The following is a 20,471-nucleotide window of genomic DNA, read 5'->3' as shown; positions in this document are numbered from 1 at the left end:
CTTTTTCCCTCCATCCAGATTTAATAATTATTAATAATTTGCCATGTTGTTTGCTTTGTCTCTATTTTATTTTGAACCATTTGAGAGTAAGTTGCGGACGTGATGACTCTTAACCCCTAAATATGTAAGTATACATCTCTGAAGAATCAGTTCATTTTCCTACTCAATTACACTATCATTATCCCACCTGTGTCCATGATATCATCTGTTCAGCCCAATTTCGGGTTTCCCTAATGGTCTCCATATTGGGTCTCAAGATTAACTGGGTTTCTTGTAGTGTTTGTTTTTTCTCCTTTTTTCCAAATCTGGTTTCATTCAGGATTCACATACGACATTTGGTTGTTATATCCCTTTAGTCTCCTTCAGTTTAAAACAGCTCCCCACCGCACATACTTTTATTTTCTGTGATACTGACTTTTTGATGAACCCAGGGTGATGGTTCTTTACAATGTCCTATATTCTGCATTTTTTCTGAATAATTCCTCATGAGGTCCTCTGATTTTGCTTCTCTATCCCCAGCTTATTGGTTTGGGGCACTCAAAGCATTTTATGTTTTTTTTTAAATTTAAGATGTGTTTTATGGCCCAGAATGATCTATCTTGGTGAATAATGTGAGCTTGAGAAAAATATGTATTCTGCTATTGTTGGATGAAGTAGCTGTAGATGTCAGTTATATCCAATTGATTGATGGTAGTGTTGACGTCAGCTGTATACTGGTTTTCTGCCTGTTGGATCTGACTGTTGCTGATAGTGGAGTGTTCAAGCCTCCAGTTATAATAGTGGATTCATCTTTTCCTTGCAGTTCAATTGGTTTTTTTGTGTTGTTGTTTTCTTTTTCTTTTTTTTTTTTGCAGAGTGGGTAATTAGGTTTGTTTATTTATTTATTTATTCAGTGGAGGTACTGGGGATTGAACGCAGGATCTCGTGCGTGCTAAGCATGTGCTCTTCCACTTGAGCTATACCCTTCCCCCTATTGATTTTTGCTTCACATATTTTGATGCTCTGTTGTTAGATGAATACACATTATGGGATTGTCATGTCTTCTTGGAGAATTGACTCCCTTATACTTATGCAATGCCCTCCTTTATCCCTGATAAGTTTCCTCGCTCTGAAGTTGGCTGTGTCTGAAATTAATGTAACTCTTCCTGCTTTCTTTTGTTGACATGGCATATCTTTATCTTTTTACTTTGAGTTTATGTGTATCTTTTCATATTTAAAAGGGTTTCTTGTAGACAACATATAGTTGGGTCTTGTTTTTTGATCTTCTCTGACAATCTGTGTTTTAATTGGTATATTTAGACCATTGATGTTCAAAGTAATTATCAATAAAGTTGGATTACTATCTACCATATTTATTACTATTTTCTATTCATTGTCCTTGTTTTCATTCCTATTTTGTCTTCTACTTTATGGGATTCCATCTTTTCTCCTTTCCTAGTGTTATCAGTTAATACTTTTTGAAAAAAAAAAAAACTTTATAAAGTGGTTGCCCTAGTGTTTGCAATATACATTTTCAACTAATCCAAGTTTACTTTCAAATAACACTATACTGTTTGACTGGTAGTGCACTTCACAGGTAGTAACAAGTGCCTAAATAACAAAGTGTTCCTAATTCCTCCCTTCTGTTCCTTGTGCAGTTGCCTTGGTTCCTTTCACCGATACATAGTCTATAATCATCAACTATGTTGTTACTATTATTTTGAGTTTGGAACCCTTTTTTTTTCTCTTACCACAATGCCCTTGAGATCTGTTCAAGTTATTAAGTATATCAAATAGTTCCTTCTTTTTACTCCATTCTGTGGATGTACTATAGTTTGCTTATTCATTCATGTGTTGAAAGAACATTTGGGTTGTTTCCAGTTTTTTGCTATTGCCAATAAGGCTTTCATAAGCATTTGTGTGTAGGTTTTTGTGTGAACTTAAATTTTCATTTCTCTAGGATCATAATCCAGGGGTGCCATTCCTGGGTTGAATAGTATGTATATATTTATATGAAACTGCTAAACCACTTAACAGAATGGCTGTTCCATTTTACATTTCTACCAGCAACATGTGAGAGATTCAATTTCTCTACATCCTTGGCAGCATTGGTACTGTTAGTATTTTTTATTTTAGCCATTCTAGTGGATGTCATGGTAGTCTTATTTTGCAGTTTCCTAATGGCTAATAATGATGTTGTAATGTCTTTTAATGTATTTATTTATTTGCTGTGTTCTTTGGTGACGCAGTCATAAAAATCATGCAATGTTCAAATCTTTTGTGTATTTTCTAATTGGATTGTTTTCTTATTGTAGAGTTTAGAGAGTTCTTTATATATTGGTTTCAAGTCCTTTGTTGGATATGTGAATTCCAGCTATTTTCTCCAAGTCTGTGGCTTATCTTTTCATCCTCTTAACAGGGTCATTCACAGACCAAAAGCTTTAAATTTTGATGAAGCTCGATTTATTGGCTTTTTCTTTTATGGGCTGTGCTTTTGTATAATATCTTAAGTGCTCCCTAACTCCCGGTCACAGATGTCTCCTGTGTTCTCATCTAAAAATTTTATACTTTTATGTTTTACATTTGATCTATGATCCATTTTGAGTTAACTTTTGTATAACATAAAAAGTTTAGGTCAAAGTGCTTTTTTTGTGGGGGGCGGGGAGCCTATTGATGTCCAGTTGTTCCAGCAACATTTGTTGAAAAAACTGTCCTTCCTCTTTGAATTGCTTTTGCCTTGTTGACAAAAACCAGTTGACTGTACTTTTGTTGATTCATTTCTGGGTTTTCTATTTTGTTTTACTGATGTATGTGTCTGTCACTACAACGTGTTTGAATTTGTTCTCTTTTCTGATTAAGCTTGGATTATTGTCAGTAAACACATACAGTGGTGGAAGTTTGAAATTTAGATCTTGGGAGATAATCAACTTTAGTAATTTATATTATAACATTAAACTGTATTAGACAAATAGGTTTTCTTAAGTTTGCTAGTTGTGTGCCTTAGGAAAGAATAATTTACACTTTTGTTACTATTATTTTAGTTATGATGATAACTGTGTTTTCCATATATGTAAAAAATTTAAATTTGAGTAGGAAATGTAATGATGGAGATTAAAAAGTGTTTAATTTTTAAAATCATAATAAGTAGACATAGATCCATCATATTATTTGATTTTTTTAAACTAAGATGAAAAAACTGTCCTTCCACCCTCCCCATTCCAGTGTCCTTTCCCCCAGAGGTGGCCACTCTCAAATCTCTGAGCTGTTGCTTCTCATTATTTACTTCCTTATTTATAACTAATATGCTTTTTACTGTTATTTTCTAATTTAGTAATTTTAGATATTTTCTAAGATTGACTTCCTACCTGTTGTGGAAGATGAAGATATCACACTCTTACGCCCCACTCCTACTTCTTTTTCTAGCATCCTCCTAATATAGTTACTTTACCATTTCTGGTTAAGTCTTTATTTAGTATTTATATTACAGTGATTACATAATTATTGATAACCTTTGAAATGAGTCATATACTATGACTACATGATCTTTCTTAAACAGTTTTTGTTTTTCCATAGTACCTGTCCTTTGTAACCATCATTCCTTCCGTCCATATTGTGCAGTATTTCAGCACTCTGCAGAATAAGGTCAGACACATCAGGTGTCTGACCTGTCAGCTCTGTGTTTTCTTCCCCACGAGGTCGTTGGACCATCTTGATTCTTGTCCCAGCTGCTACACAGCTCTTGTCCTGCGACTGCTCTTTACCACTATCTTGTGTTGAATCCTGTTTTCTGAAGTCCATGCGTTCATTTTCCTTGGTTTATTCCCTCATATTGAAACAGTACATCTTCCAGTAGCTTGCCTAAATATGGATGCGTGTTTTTTTGAGTCTTGGCAAATCTAAAAATATCATTAGTCTGTCTTCATACTTAACTGGCATCTTGACTACACAAGTCTAGTTAAATTGTTTTTTCTTAATATTTTAAAGATTTTGCTTCCCTGTCATCTAGTTTCCAGTATTGCTTCTGAGAGATTAAGAAACCATTCTTTTCAGTTTTAAAAATTAATATATAAGGCAGACAAACAGAGGGTAATGTAATGAAGACTCATGCATTGATTGCCCATTTTCAGCAAATCTGAACATGTACTTCTCATTCTTTCAATTTCTTTCTCTTTTCTGTTTAGGAAGGTATTTATTGATACTGCTGAAGCCCCTCTGTTCCTCTCCTGATAACATTATATAAGAGCATTTTTCTGAATTTACAGGGTATTTTTTCCCACATGTGTTTTAATACTTGTACTCACTATGAATAAATCCATAACATTGTTTGCACATTAAAAATCATAAATGAAATCATACCATGTCTTATTATACTGTAGCTTTCTTTTTTTAAAAAAATTATGTTTTCGAGATTTGTCCATGTTGGTAAATGTAGCTCTAGTTAATTCATTTTCACTTGTGTATTGTAAAGATATTAAAAAACTTAATTTTAAATGGTTAAAATGCATAAAGTAGTTTTGAAACAGAGTATGTCAGGTAAGGACTTTAGTATTTCAGAATATTTCTTTATAGCATTTTCTAATTAGGCTCAATAATTAAGAAATTTTATTAAAACATTAAATCTAGAGTTATGATTAGCTGGCTTGATGTGGAGGCTAAGTCAGAGTCAGCTAGTTTTGGGGTCTCTGTCACAATGTTTAAAGAGGAGGAAAGTAGTATGTGGCCTTGAGTTCGGGGGCAGGTGGTTAGAAGCCAGATTACTCACATTCAGAGGACCCAGCTGTCGATGTGTATGGGGAAGCCTCATGTCCTTAGATAAGCAGCTTAAACCAGTCCCAGAGTTCCAAAGAGAACGCGCAAGACATGCTTCCAAATTCTGATCTTGGCTTCACTGTCTTTGTGGAATGAGGGACATAAGTAAGAAAGTCAGTCACTACTAATGTAAATTCTCATCTAACCTGAGCTTCCTTTAGCCCCTGAACTCACAATTTCCTTTCATTGTGATGGTAATTTTAACTTAGGGTAGTTTATTATTCACCATTTTAATGTCAATGAGAGACTTATTCTGAACAAGTTGAGGTAGAACAAGATCTCAGACTGTGTTAAGTGCAATTTGATGAAGACTCTGGTTCATTTTGTAACTGAATGTTTTTCCCTTTAGTAATCAAGCACAAAAAATACTGAAGACACTAACAGTTTATTTACACTCATTCTTTCAACATTCTATTTAGGCAATGCCTGTTACATGCTAGTCCAGACGTTGGAGATGGAAAGATGAATAAGACAGTTCTTATTTCAAAACAAAACAAAACAAACAAACCAACGTCTCATTGTTTAGGAGAATAGACATGCCAGTAAAAAAGTATATGCATTATAGTAGAATGAGCGAGGCACTGAATGTGACTCCTTTGGAATTGGGAGCCCTTTCACTTTAACCAGGTCCTCGTTCTCTCAAGTGTAAGGAGCACATGGTAATTACTGGCACAACTTTCTCCCCTTTTCAGCACATTTCAAGCAGTCCAGTCTTTATTCCTTTAGTACCATTGTTTTAGTTGTAAAGGAGCTTCATTTTCAGACTGTTTGTTAATAAGTTATCATTGTTATGAATTTGCTTTGAGACATTTTCTTGGGCAGAGGTGTGACCATTCTAAGATCTACAAGTATAGATTTGGATTTTGTGTTTAAGTTGGCTAAAACAGATTTTAGCCCCATTGTCCCCCATGTAACTTTGTATCTGATGTCTAATATGTTCAAAAATAGAAGTGTGATTTCCTATAGTAAGTTTTGAGTTTCTTACATGTAGGTCAAGGGTAGGGAGAGTATAGTGATGATTTTGAACAAGTTTAAATTTCTTTTCATTCTTTGTAGGTTGTCTTGTGGAAATGAAGGTTTAAGGACAAGTTATCTACCAGATTAGAAGATGGGATCGAACAGCAGCAGAATTGGTGATCTTCCTAGAAATGAATACTTAAAAAAGTTATCAGGCACAGAATCTGTCTCTGAGAATGACCCGTTCTGGAATCAGCTTCTCTCTTTTTCTTTCCCTACACCAACTAGCAGGTAAGAGATTACTTGGAGATTGAAAATTTGTATAGAGGGCCACATAAACCTGTGTGGTATGCTGATTTTTTATAAAAAATTTATTTTAATGTTCTATCTGTCCATTCTTCTGTGGTGCATGTACCAGTGGAAAATCCAAAAGGTATGAAAAGTAGGAAATAAGTTTTTCTCTTTCCTTTCCTCCATTCAGCCATCTCTCTTCCCAGGATGATTTCTGGTAGCAGTTTCTTTGGAATCCTTCTAGAGACAGTGCAACCATATAGCTCATGTAGTTTTACAGAACCCTTTAAACACAGTGCTAGTGTACTACATTTACTCTGCTTTTTCTTTTTTGCTTGCTGTCCATTGCTTTCTCCCCCACATTTTAGTAAAACATATATATATATATATATATATATATATAATATATATAACATAATATATGTATAACATATAATATATATATGTTATATATGTGTTATATATGCATGCATATATGCAACTGTCTTATTCTTTTAAATCACTGCCAAGTATCCATAGATTATATTAAATCAGTTTTTAAATTGGTGGACATTTAGGGGGAGGGTATAGCTCAAGTGGTTGAGTGCATGCCTAGCATGCACAAGGTCCTGGGTTCAATCCCTAGTACCTCCTCCAAAAATAAATAAACCTAATTACCTCCCCACCCCTGCCAAAATAAAATAATTGAATAATAATAAATATATTGGTGGACATTTAGATTGGAAACAATCTTTTGTTATAACAGATAATGCTGCATACATAATTTCTCATGCATCCAAACACATCTCTAGTATAGTCCTCAAAGTAGAATTTCTGGGTCAAAGTGTATGTGCATTTGTAATTTTGGTAGATACTGCCAAACTGTGCTCCATGGAAGTTGTACCAAGTTACACTCCTGCCAGCAGCGTATGAGAAGGTGCTTCCCCACACCTTTGTCAGTTTGATACAGTTTTGCCAATTTGATAGGTGAAAACCAATATCTCATTTTTAACTCTTTATTATAAAAACTGACAGACATAATCACGTAGGATGACTAGAATATTGAATTCCTAATTACTTGGTATCTAGATTTTAAGCACTTTTATTTATTTATTTTTGACAGCTATCTTGTTATATCCTGAATCATGGCCCCCCAAAGATACCTCTGTCCGAGTCCCTGGAATCTGTGAACATGTTATGTTGTAGCATGTATCAGTATTTCATTCCTTTTTATTTCTGAGTGAGATTCCTTTGTATGAACATACCACATTTTGTTTATTCATTTATCAATTTATAGACATTTGGATTATTTCCATATTTACTTCATCTATTATTTAAAAAGTATTTTGAAGAAAATTAAAATAAGGGCATTTTTTTTTATAACTGTAATACCATTATCACACCTTATAAAGTTAACAATAATTCCCAGTCAGTCCATTTTAAAATTTCCCTAGTTTTGTAGTTCATTTGTTACAATTAGGAACTAAGTAAGGTGTATACATTGCATTTTGTGGTTATATTTCTTTAATGTCTTTAGTCTCGAATAGAGTTATGCACTTCCAACTCCTGCCACTGTTTTTTCCCCATGCAATTTTTTTTTTTTTAACAAACTGGGTCAGTTCCACCTTCTAGATTTACCTGATTGCTTCTCATAGTTTGCTTTCTTGCAGTCAGATGCTCTACCCCTGAGTTATACCCCCCGTATTTTGTTTTTTTTTATTTACTGTGTTTTCTGTAGACTGGACGTCATATTAAAAGGCTTGATAAAATTTGGGTTAAACATTTTTAGTAAGGTTATTTCATAAGTGGTGCTGTGTACCTTATAATGTATTACATCAGGATACAGAAAATACATGGTTTTATATCAGTTATGCTAAGATTGATCAGAAGTTTGAGTATGTTTTAGCATCCATTGATGATTTTGGCCTGAATCACCTATTTTATAAAAAATTAGAAAATGCTATTTCTCATTTGGTCATTTCTTGTACATTTATTAACTGGAATTCTTCTCTAAAGAAGAGCTTTCATGAATTAGGTTATATAAAACATGTTTTCTTTTCATAAGTTTCTTAAAAATTTTTTTTCTTGGAATGTACTTGATTTACTAAAACATGGCTTTTACTACATTATTAATAAGGGTAAACATTTAATTCTTTTATTCTACCAATTTTCAGTAATGAAAATGGTATAATGGTGACAAATAAATCTGTACTTCCCTCTCCCCTGACCGCAGTCAGGACTGTCTCTGTCTTTTGAGTATGAAGTAAAAAAAAAAAAAAAATATATATATATATATATATATATATATTTATATATAAAAACATGTGTGTGTATGTGTGTTGTGGTCCTAATGGTTTCAGTTTGCCTTTCTTTAACAATCAAGGTTGATGTTTAGTTTCATATGTTTAAGAATTAAGGATTATTGGTATTTCCTTTTTGTGAATTGTTTATAAATTTTGGCAATAAATTTTAATTTCTAACTTTTGGATATAGTTGGATTGAGCCTTAAAGGTTAACTTAGTTTGCAGTTTTTGTGAGCTTGAATTAGTTGTTTAGTATGGGAAGTGATTACATATTACTACTTCTGAGATCCTTGGAAAAGTAAAAGTGGCTGTGGATTGGTAGGAGAGGTCTAACTAAATATGAACTATAGCTTCAGCAAATTTTGAAACCATTTCCTTAATCCTTAAGATATTGTCATTGAGTATCACTGCTCATGTTGTAGTAATAAAACTTAGAGAAAAAAGGACATATAAAGAGAACATCATTTATTATCCAAAATAACTGGTCTTTTCACTTATCTAAACTGTAGTACAATCTATATGTGCTCTTCCAAAAGACATTAAAGATGACTTAACTAAATGGAAATGTATACTGTGTTCAGGGATTAAGAAGGCTATTGTGAAAGTGTCCGTGTTTCCCATATTGGCCTATAGATTGAAGGCAATTCCAGTTAAAATTCCAACAGCATTTTTGGGGGATGGGGTGGGGCTCATTACAAAATTTGAATGGGAAAGAAGGAAGCATAATAGCTAAAGTACTCTGAAGAAGAAGATGTGTGTGTGTGTGTGCGTGTGTGTGTGTGTGTGTACTTGATTTATGCAGAGTTTGCACTTCAGAGCATTGGGAAAAGGATGAACTTTTCAAGAAATAGTAATGGGAATAATGTTTTAGCCATTAAATATATTTCTTTTTTTTTTCCATTAAATATATTTCTTACCTTCTAAAATTTCCTTACTTCTGCTGGTGACTTGCAGATTGAATTATTGTGGCTTTATAGTTTGTTTTGCTAATTACTGCTTTTTCTCAAAGATCCTTTGCTGTTCTCATGTGTTTATTCTTTTTGATGTCATTTCTTTTTCTTAATTCATCCTAGTTTGTAGAGAAAAGTATAAATGAACCTTAGAAAATGTAAAAAGATGTAAAGTGAATAAACTGCACATTGTAGGTCTGGGAGGAGCTATTCAGAATATTCAGAGAGCCTTCATTTGTGGTGTTGCATATGCTTTTGGCACTTCTGTCCCTTTGTTTGAGGCCCCCCTACCCTGGCTCCTCACTGCTGGTATTTGATGTGTGACCTGTAGAACCTTGACATTGAGCAGGCCTTGAGGTAGAAGGTGCCACCTCATTGACAGTCAGGGATGGAATTACCTAGTTTATGAATTATTCAAGACAAAGATGAGTCTCTGTAGGGAAGACACTGAATTCAGACATTTCTGAGATTGCTCACTCCTGGAATTCCTTGGGTCCCATATGTGCTGTCTTCAAGTGCAGCCAAAAACTGATGTCTGCCAATTTTTTAGAAGCACTAAGGCCTTTAGGACTAATCTAATTTTTCCTTACTATAAACTGTTTTTGGCACCAGAGTAACCAGATTTTGTTATAGTTTCCAGGCATGGTTGAAAAATCTTTAGATTCTTCAGTAGTTTTTAACTTTTCACCTTATTAAAATTCCTTGTGAAGCAAAGATCTGAAATAAAATCAAAATTAATTCAGGAGTAAAGTTTAAGTAATACACTGTTTATTTTTCTCAGTAAAATATATAAAAATTACTCACATGGCTGATTTCATACTAAGTATAGCAGCAGAAACAAAAAAACAAAATAGTGCTAAAGGCAAAGGTAGTAAAATCATCGATATCCACAGTAAGTAGTTAAGGGATACACAAAACAAAGATTCAAAATATGATGTCAGAAATATTAAACTATATAGATAGCTATAAATATAGTTAGTTACATATCTATCTATCTATCTATCTATCTATCTATCTATCTATCTATCTATCTATCATCTATCTATAGTTATATATAGACCTCATGGTAATCAGAAACTGAAAATCTATAGTAGATATACACACAAAAATAGAAAGGAATCCACACGTAACACTGAAGATAGTCATCACAGGGGAAGGAGAGCAAAAGAAGAAAGTAAAAAACTACAAAACCAGCCAGAAAATAACAAACAAAATGGCAGTAAGTACATACCTATCAATAATTACTTTAAATGTAAATAGACTAGGGTGCTCCAATTGAAAGATACAGAGTGGCTGAATGGATACAAAAACAAGACCTATCTTTATGCTACCTACAAGAGACTCACTTCCGATCTAAAGACACAGACTGAAAGTGAGGGGATGGAAAAGGTATTCCATGCAAACAGAAACAAAAGGGAAGGCAGAGTAGCAATACTTCTGTCAGGCAAAATAGACTTTAAAATAAAGACTGTAACAAGAGACAACTACATAATGATAGAAGGATCAGTCCAGCAAGAAGATATAACAGTTGTAAATATATATGTACCCAACTTAGGTGCACCTAGATATGTAAAGCAATTAACAAACATAAAGGGAAAAAAATTGACAGTAAGACAATAATAGTAGGACACCAACGCCCCACTTATATCAGTGGACAGATTAGACAGAAAATCAATAAGGAACCACTGGCCTGAATGCCACATTAAGCCAAACGACCAGGGTACATGTATATAAAACATTCCATCCAAAAGCAGCAGAATACACATTCAAGTGCACATGGAGCATTCCCCAGGATAGATCACATGCTGGATAAATTTAAGGAGATTGGAATCATATCAAGCATCTTTTCCAACCATGGTGGTATGAGACTAGAAATCAACTGCCAGAAATAAACTGCAAAAAACCCCTAAACATCTAGAGGCTAAACAGTATGGTACTAAACAACTATTGGGTCACTGAATAAATCAAAGAGGAAATTAAAATACCTGGAGACAAATGAAAACAGAAACACAAGGATCCAAAACTTATGGGATGCAGCAAAAGCAGTTCTAAGGCGGAATTTTATAGAGATACAGGCCTACCTCAGAAAATAAGAAAAATCACAAACAATCTAACCTTATGCCTAAAGGAACTAGAAAAAAAAGAAAGAAAACCCAAAATTAGTAGAAGGAAAGAAATAATAAAGATCAGAGCAGAAATGAATGAAATAGAGACTAAAAAAAGGAAAAGAAAAGATCAGTGAAACTAACAGCTGATTCTTTGAAAAGATAGACAAAATTGAGCCAGACTTGTCAAGAAAAAAAGAGAGCAGGCCCGAAAAAATAAAGTTAGAAAGTAAAGAGAAGTTATAGCTGACAGCACAGAAATACAAAGGATCGTAAGAAGTTACTGTGAACAATTATATGCCAAGAAAATGGACAACCTGGAGGAAATGGATTAATTCCTAGGATGTGCAGTTTCCCAAGATTTAATCAAGAATAAATAGAAAATATGAATAGACCAAATACCAGTAATGAAATTGAATCAGTAATCAAAAAAACTCCCAACAAATAAAAATCTAGGACCAGATGGCTTCACAGGTTAATTTTACCCAACATTTAAAGAAGAATTAACTCCTATCGTTCTCAAACTACTCCAAAAATATCTAGCAGGAAGGAACACTTCTGAACTCACCCTGATACCAAAACCAAAGACCACAAAAAAAGAAAATTACAGGCCAATATCACTGATAAACATAAATGCAGAATACTTTAATAAAATATTAGCAAACCAAATTCAGAAATACATTAAAATGATCATATACCATTATCAATTGTGGTTTATCTTAGGGATGCAAGGATGGTTCAATATTTGCAAATCAATGTAATATACCACATTAACAATTTGAAGAATAAATCATATGATTATTTCAATAGATACAGAAAACTTGACAAAATTCAATATCCATTCATGATAAAAAAAAACTCCAGAAAGTGGGCATAGAGGGAACATGCCTCAACATAATAAAGACCATCTATTACAAGCCCACAGCTAGTGTCATACTCAATGGTGAAGAGTTGAAAGCATTTCCTTTGAGATCAGGAACAAGACAAGGATACCTATTCTTGCCACTTCTATTCAACATAGTATTGGAAGTCCTAGCTACAGCAATCAGACAAGAAAAAAAAAAGGAATTCAAATTGGAAAGGAAGAAGTAAAACCATCACTGTTTGCAGATGACATGATACTGTGTATAGAAAATTATAAAGAAACTACCAAAAAACTATAAGAGCTAGTAAATCAGTTCAGTAAGTTGCAGATTACAAAATTAATATACAGAATTAATATACAGAAATGACTACTATCCAAGGCTGCCTACAGATTCAGTGCAATCCCTATCTAAATACCCATGGCATTTTCACATAACTAAAACAAGTAACTCTCAAATTTGTATGGAAATACACAAGACCCTGAATAGCCAAAAAAAAAAAAAAAAAAAAAAAAAAAATCCTGAGAACAACAGAGTTGGAGAGCTCACATTCCCTGATTTCAAACTATACTGCAAAGCTGTAGTAATCAAAACGGTATGGAACTGGTGCAAAATTGGACACATGGATCAGTGGAACAGAATAGAGAGCCTAGAAAAAAACCCCACGCACTTATGGTCAATTAATCTATGACACAGGAGGCAACAATATACAGTGGAGGAAGTCAGCCTCTTCAGTAAGTGGTGCTGGGAAAACTGGACAGCTACATGTAAAAGAATGAAATTAGAACATTCTTTAACACCATATACAAAAATAAACTCAGTGGATTTAAGACTTAAATATAAGATCTGAAACCATGAAACTCCTAGACGAAAATGTAGGTTTTATATGCTCTTTGACATTGCTGTTGGCAGTATTTTTTTTGGATATGTCACTTCAGGCAAGAGAAATAAAGCACAAATAAACAAGTGGGACTACATCAAATTAAAAAGCTTTTGAAACTAACACAACAGTGTAAATCAACTATACTTCATTAAAAAATATAAACTAGAAATACAAAAAAAAAAAGCTTTTACATAGCAATGGAAACTATTGAGAAAATGAAATGGCAGCCTAACAGAAGAAATTTGCAAACAATATATCTGATAAGGTGTTAATATCCAAAATATGTAAAGAACTCATACAACTCAACATCAGAAAAAAACAGATGGATTAAAAAGTGGTTAGAGGACCTGAATACACATTTTTCCAAAGAAGACCTACAGATAGCCATCAGATACATGAAAAGATACTCAGCATCACTAATCATCAGGGAAATGCAAATTAAAACCGCAATGAGATACCACCTCACAGCTGTCAGAAGGCTATCATCAAATAGAGAACGAATAAGAAGTGTTGGAAAGGTTATGGAGAAAAGGGAGCCTTTATGTGCCATCGGCAGGAATGGAAATTGGTACTGTCACTATGGAAAACAGTACAGAGGTTCCTCAAAGAATTTCAAATAGAACTACCATGCAATCCAGCTATTTCATTTTTAGGAAAACGCTAATTTGAAGAGAGATATGCATCTCTATGTTCATTGCAGCATATTTACAATAGCTAAGATACAGAAGCAACGTAAGAGTTTATCAATTGCTTAACATAACCAAAATTCATATAGCCATTTATTTTTACCATTTGGATTGCTTCCAGTGTTTTCCTGTTACACATAATATAGCAATGAATAGCCTTGTACATGTGGTAGAAGGAATTTCTGTCCTGTTAATTAAAGTGGGGCCAAATGACTTCCATTAATTCTTGTAGTTTGTGTTGGTAGCACATGAGAAACAAGTGTAATTAAATAGGTCAGGAACAGATTTTATGGAGCACTGAAGTGCTTCCCAGCATATTTCATTTTTTGGGGGAGGGGGCTGGTAAACCAATAAGGCAGGTTAGGTACGGTGGCCTGGAGGCTCTGAGGGTGTTGGGCCTCGGACCACAGAGGACTGAATGGGAAGATGAAAATCTGTCCACCCATTGCCCATTTTTAGCACACTTGTTAGAAAGCTGAGGATTAGAATTGTGATTCCTTACAGGTTCTTGTTGAGTGGAACTGGTGAAAGCATTGTTTTAAGGGGTTTGCTTGTTGGGTAGAGGGAATGATAGATTGGCAAGAGCAGGTAGGCGGAGGAGCTCAGGCAGGAAAACCAGATGGGAGGCAGCTGGAGTGCCAGAACCACCATTGATGAAGGCCTGGCTTTCTGTGCCTGTGCCGGAAATGGAGAAAGTCCTCCATCCACTGTACATGAAAAGTTCTTTTGTTTTAAATTGATACTTGATTTGAGTATTAATACTTAATGAGCTTAAGGCTCCAGATTTGAGAGCAATGCTGAGCAATGTGGTGACAGCTTGTATACTTACCAAGAATGAGAATCATTTTGCCCAAAGGTGAGGTGAATTTGGGCAAAGTGTGAAGAACGGAGATGGTGAAACATGGTAGAGGAGGCATGAATTCTGGAGCCAGACTGACTTTGTCTTACATCTCAGCTCTGCTGCTTAATAGTTCTGTGAATTTAGACAAGCTACTTAGTCTCACCAAGTCTGTTGATGCTTCTGTAAAGTGGAAATAAGATTACCTTATTTGTGGATTTGTGGGGAAGATGAAACACTGTAATGCATGTAAAGTGTCTGACTTTCCTCTTTCAAGGAAAAAATACCTATTAATTTAAAAAAAGATCAAGGACTCTGTCTTGAGAGTTTAGTCTAAAATATTTGAGGATTGAAGATAAGTAGCAGAAATTTAACAGATTTTCTGATGACATCTTTATCCTAATGATTGAAAATCCTTTGACTCTTTTGAATTAATTGTTCAGCTGTTTTAAAAATTAGGCCAAACCCTGAATATAGTGATATTTGTCTCTGTGCAGACTCAATGTCCTTTTTACCAAAGCTACCTTTCAGAAACCTTTATTGCATAATGAAAATTGTATTATGTATACTGAGCACTAGATGGTGCTCAAATAAGGCAAGAAGGCAGCTATTGGCGTGCAAACACACAATCAGCAAACTCATTTTTCTCAGTACTAAAGTAATGAATGTTCATTTTTAGTACTTTGATATACAGAAAATCTCAAGGAAGGCAAAAAGATAAAAATAATACTAATCAGAAGTAACCATTGTTAACTTTTTGGTGTATATTTTGTCAGTTCTCTCATTTAAAAATGTTTGCATCGCATTCTACACATTATTTCTTTAATTCACATTTTCCTCATGTCATTGTTTTCCTACAGCATAATTTTAAATGGTTGTAGAATGTCCTGTCTTAGAGATGGCCATAATTTATCTAATGTGGTTGAACATTTTGGCTTTTTAAAATTTTTCCTGATAATATGAAACTGTGATGAACTTCCTTGCAGCCCAGTCTTCGTGTATATCCTTAATTATATAAGTGGAGTGAGTTCTTAGTAGTTGATTTGCTGGTAAAATAGCAATTTTTTTTTAATCACAGAAGTTTTTCATTGTATAAAAGTTAGAAAATATGGAAACAAAAGGGAAATAGTCTTGTATTCTCATCACATAGAGACCACCACTGTTGATATTTTGAAATATGTTTTTTCACACTTTTTAAAAATGAATTTACCTATAGATAGACTTGTGTATTTATATCTATCTCTACCCTCATAAATGTGTGATTATATTGTATTACTGTTAGGTTACTTATAAAAACTAGTGTATTTGATATATTTCCTTTTCAGCAAATGTGAATATTTTAAAATTTATTTACCAAAAAATAGTTGTTGAATGCCTCGCATTTGCTTGGCACTGTTTTTAAGGGCTGGAAACCTTGTAGTGAATATGAGGGACAAGGCCCCTGCCCTCATGCAGCTTATATTTTAGTGGAGGAGATGGGCAGCAAACAAGTAAAGAAATAAATACGTGAAGTAATGTCTGAAAAATAACAGAGTAAGTTCATGGAGAGTGACAGAATGGGAGCAAATACCAGCGGGAGATTTCTTTGGCTAGAGGATCTCAGGGAAGCAGCATGTAAGTGGACGTTAGTGAAACCAGGGAGCCAGGCATTGTTCTGGAGAAAGAGTATTCCAGGCAGAGGGAACAGCGGGATCTGAGGCAGGAGTAAGTTGTCTGTGTTAGAGGAATAGCAAAAAGGCCAGTGTGGCAGAACAGTGAGCAAGGAGACAAATTACATGGGGACTTTTTGGTCATGTTGTTGCCGAAAGATCGGCCCCCATCCCTGATGAGCCAAACTGAAACTCAGAGGCAAGGTCTTAGAGCTAAGAAGAAAAGAGGCAGCTTTATTGCTTTCCGGGGCAAAGGGGCTTCACAGCAGGCTGGTGCCTTCAAAACTGTGAGCCCACCTTGGGATTGGGGCAGGGGGATTATACAGCCACAGCTCAAACAGTAAAGCATCGGTAACAAGCAACAGAATGATTTTCTTCTCATCAGACTCAGAGTGGCGTCACGGTGTCTCCAGGTGACCAAGTCTGTAGAGGCTGGTGGTTGTCGCTCTTTCCATCCCTTCATCTTATAAGCGCCCAAGGCGTGGTCTTCTTGGTGATTCAGGCTATTTTGTTACAGTCCTGGGATCTTCTCCCCGGAGAACAACTCAGAGACCAAGTATGATTATTACTTTCAATTACTGGAATAAAGCAGAAACAGTAAAATTAATAGCTTTATTTTAACAATGGGCCTGGAGCTGTGAGTAGTAACCAGTCAGTCAGATTAGTTGACCCTTTTAAGAGCAAATATAAGAATTAGCAATCTGTTAGCCTAAGTGTGGCCATTTGATTAATTCTCCTTCAATGTTAAAGATTTTTTATGGTGTGTGGTATTCCAGAGACGAGCATCTTTTAATGTTGATATTTGGGAATTGAGTCTAGTCTGCTGCAGTATGAAAAGATTTTACTCACATAGCTTGTTTTATTGTAGTGTAATTTACATAACAATTTTTTTTTTTTACCATTTTAGCCATTTTTAAGTATATAATTCAGTGGCATTAAGTACATTCCCAGTGTTTTATAGTCATCATCACTGTCCATTTCCAGAACTTTTTCGTTATCTCAAACTGAAACTCTGTGCCCTTTAAACAGTAACTCCCCTTTCCACCCGCTTCCCAGTCCATGGTAACTTCTATTCTACTTTCCGTCTCTTTGAATTTGCCTATTCTAGGTACTGCATATAAATGGAATCATTTAATGTTTATTCTTTGGTGCCTGGCCTATTTCACTTAGTGTAATATATTCAAGGTTCACCCATGTTGTAGCACGTGTCAGAATTTCCTTCTTTTTTAGGCTGAGGAGTATCCATTCTATGTATACTTCACATCACATGTTTTTTAAACTCTAGTTTGTTGTACTTTCTTTTAAATGCTTTTAAATAAATGCCCTTCACTTCTGTTCAGCGTTGTTAGATTCCAGTTACACTGTGATTGTTTTCAGGGATCCCTCTTGCATTATAAAAAAAATGTGTTCATTCTGCTAAGAGGCTTGGCTAATGTAAACATCATTGTTAATTTAGCCATTATTTATTGAGCACTTAGTGTGTGCCAGGCACTGGGCTCATTGCCTTCGGTGCATTTCCTCATTTAGTTCTCACATCAAGTCTATGAGGAGGTACTATTACTATTTCCGTGTGAGAAAACAGGCCTGGGAAAGTTGTCCAAAGTCAGATGGCTAGTAGTTGGCATGGACCAGATTCAAACCAGGTTAATGTAGCTCCAGAGATGAATTCTGTTGGCCATCCTGCCACACAGTCTCCATTTGGAAGCACAGACTGATTACAGACTGAGCTTCAAATAATGGCTAAAGAGATGCATCATTAAATTATATATGCTAATCTTTGAGAATCACCAGATTGATACACTCAGATTTTTAAGCACCTTCAAAGCGAAGGTCATAAAAACGCATACCTTATGTTTGAGTGTCTTTATTTACAATGTAAATGTAATAAATATGTTATTTACAATTAATACAAGCAAGTGGATGGATAATCTGTCCTGTATTTTAACCTAGCCTTGAGTGGTGTGTGCCTTCTCTATTTAAGGGAAGCTGCCTGAATGATCCTTTCTCAGAGTTTCTTGATCTGTTTCCTCAGTTGAGAAATAGGAAAAGAGACTTTTATTGAATTAGGTCACAAGTTTTCAACCGACAGAAACAATTAAGTGATTGTACAATTTTTTTTTCTTTGAATTTTTGAGGCCTGTCTCTGCTTCTGTGTTTTTATTCTCTTTGGCACACTTTATGTGAAATTTTATTAGGACTTTTCAAGTTGAAACAATCTTCTCTGTCGTTGAGGTGGGCCTGGGATAACTCCTAAATCCATCTTCTAAACTGTAATTCTTTCATCATAAGTTTACTTGAATGGAGACCAAAATAGTGTACTAGGCCATTTTACTAAGGGAATAAATAATTTGAGACTTTTTGGCATCTTATTTTCTCAAATTGAGGGACCAAAAGAAGTTCAGTTTTTACATCTTGAGTCAAAACCTTTTTTCCTTTTCTTTCATTTAACCTTTCTGTGCAAAATCATTTTAGAGGATGCTTGAGTTTGGCCAGGGTTGATTGCTTCCTTAAACTAAAAGCTTGTGTGTGTGTGGGGGGTGGTGGTGGTGCACATAACTAACATAGTTTAAAGCGTTAAAATAAGGGGGAAAGTAAGTTTTACTCCAAGTGAACCTTTTTTTCCTTTTCTCACTTTGTTGGTTGGAATCTGAATTTTTAAGTCATTTTTTTCTGTTGCTTTCTTGAGAGAATAAATGCAATAGGATCTTGCAGAGTAGTTGTTGAAATTTTGACATTTTAATAGTTATAGTTTCTTTCATTTTGGCAGTTGAATGACAGCTTATAGGATTGTCTGTGAATCACATGAATATAAATACCTTTTTAGTTCTGCTTCGTGCATTAAAAATTGCTATAATAAATTTATGTGCAGTTTTTATCCTTTGGCTTTTTCCTCTGAATAGGCTCTTTTAAAACATTGACATTCCCACAGTTAAACCACTGAATGGAGTGATTCTTGTTAGTTTTGTGAATGATTTCTGTAATTCTCTTTGCTAAGGTAAGGGAGAAAAGTCTTCAGAAATGCATCTATGCTTTTCTGAGTGGTTACTTGTTGATTTTACGCAGGTTGTGTTTTAAACTGACAAACATTATATAATTTGTTAGAAAATGTATGTTGTGGACTGAAAATGACATTATTAATATAAAATGTCAATTTTGAAATACTTTTATGGTGGAATTTTAAGTGAAAAAGAATTTTTGGTGTTTATCTTATGAACTTCATAATTATAGCTACTTTGATTGTTCAGCAAATCAGTGTTCAGAAATCTATGTATAATTCTACCCCCAACAGCTTTCTGCCCATCTGCTTTTCATTAAAAGATTTGAACTATGTTGATCATCTTTCATTATTGACATTTGCGTATGAGATTGGTGTGCTTAAAACGAAAATAAAACCAGTCTAAATTACTGAAAGCTGTGACTTAGGGAGTATATAATAAAAAAATTTAGCTTCCTAACCAAACTGTAGTTAAAGCAAAAAAAATTTTTTTTTGGAGGGAAGGTAATTAAGTCTATTTAGTTATTATTATTATTGTTTTTTTAATGGAGGTGCTGGGGATTGAACCCAGGGCCTTCTGCGTGCTAAGCACGCATTCTACCACTGGAGCTATGCCCTCCTCCTCAGACTGTAGTTTATGATTTCATAGCAATTATAAAAAAGTCATCTATCATCTTACCACTTCCCTTATTAGGCTTAGATTTTTTTGTTTTCTTGCAGTCTTTATCATTCACATAATTTTTATATGATTTAAGTCATAACATAAGTATCATTTAAAAAATAGTTTTACATTTTAATTTTTTATTTTATGGGCAGGGAGTAACTAGGTTTCTATTTATTTATTTTTTATGGAGGTACTGGGGATTGAACCCAGGACTTTGTGCATGCTAGGCACGCACTGTACCACTGAGCTATACCCTCCTCACTCCATAAATACCATTTTTATAATGGATAATACATCTATGACACACTTCTTTTAGGTATATGTAGAAATTCCAATTAGTGGTAATGTTCTAGATTGATATTATGTGGGTTTGTCTTAATAAAAAAGTAGCTAAATGTTATCTATATTGAAAGAAAATTAAATTAGAAGTTAGAGATGTTTATTCTTATGTTGTGACCTTAAACAAAATACTTAGCTTCTCTGTTTCTGTGACTTGTAAGATGAAGGTATTTCTATTTCC

The 20,471-nt window shown here is 34.3% G+C and overlaps 1 protein-coding gene and 1 long non-coding RNA gene across 7 annotated transcripts in view; one reads left to right on the top strand and one right to left on the bottom strand.

The window, feature by feature from the left end:
* The window catches only part of DYM (dymeclin), a 310,625-nt gene that overhangs the window by 12,256 nt on the left and 277,898 nt on the right, over window positions 1-20,471 (top strand). For all 6 annotated transcript variants that reach the window (XM_032470527.1, XM_032470531.1, XM_032470529.1 and 3 more), the window contains one exon: window positions 5,845-6,036. In XM_032470527.1, the coding sequence (XP_032326418.1) occupies window positions 5,897-6,036 (140 nt within the window). In that variant the 5' untranslated portion in view covers window positions 5,845-5,896. The remainder of the gene's footprint in view (window positions 1-5,844; window positions 6,037-20,471) is intronic.
* LOC116660633 lies at window positions 939-14,180 on the bottom strand. The gene is made up of 3 exons (XR_004316214.1): window positions 13,581-14,180; window positions 6,820-6,823; window positions 939-950 (listed from the first exon to the last, which is right to left on the bottom strand). It is a non-coding gene; the product is annotated as an uncharacterized LOC116660633 (long non-coding RNA).

The sequence above is a fragment of the Camelus ferus genome, chromosome 30, assembly GCF_009834535.1.
Source record: "Camelus ferus isolate YT-003-E chromosome 30, BCGSAC_Cfer_1.0, whole genome shotgun sequence".
NCBI lineage: Eukaryota > Metazoa > Chordata > Mammalia > Artiodactyla > Camelidae > Camelus > Camelus ferus.
This window is presented reverse-complemented; position numbering and strand designations above follow the sequence as displayed.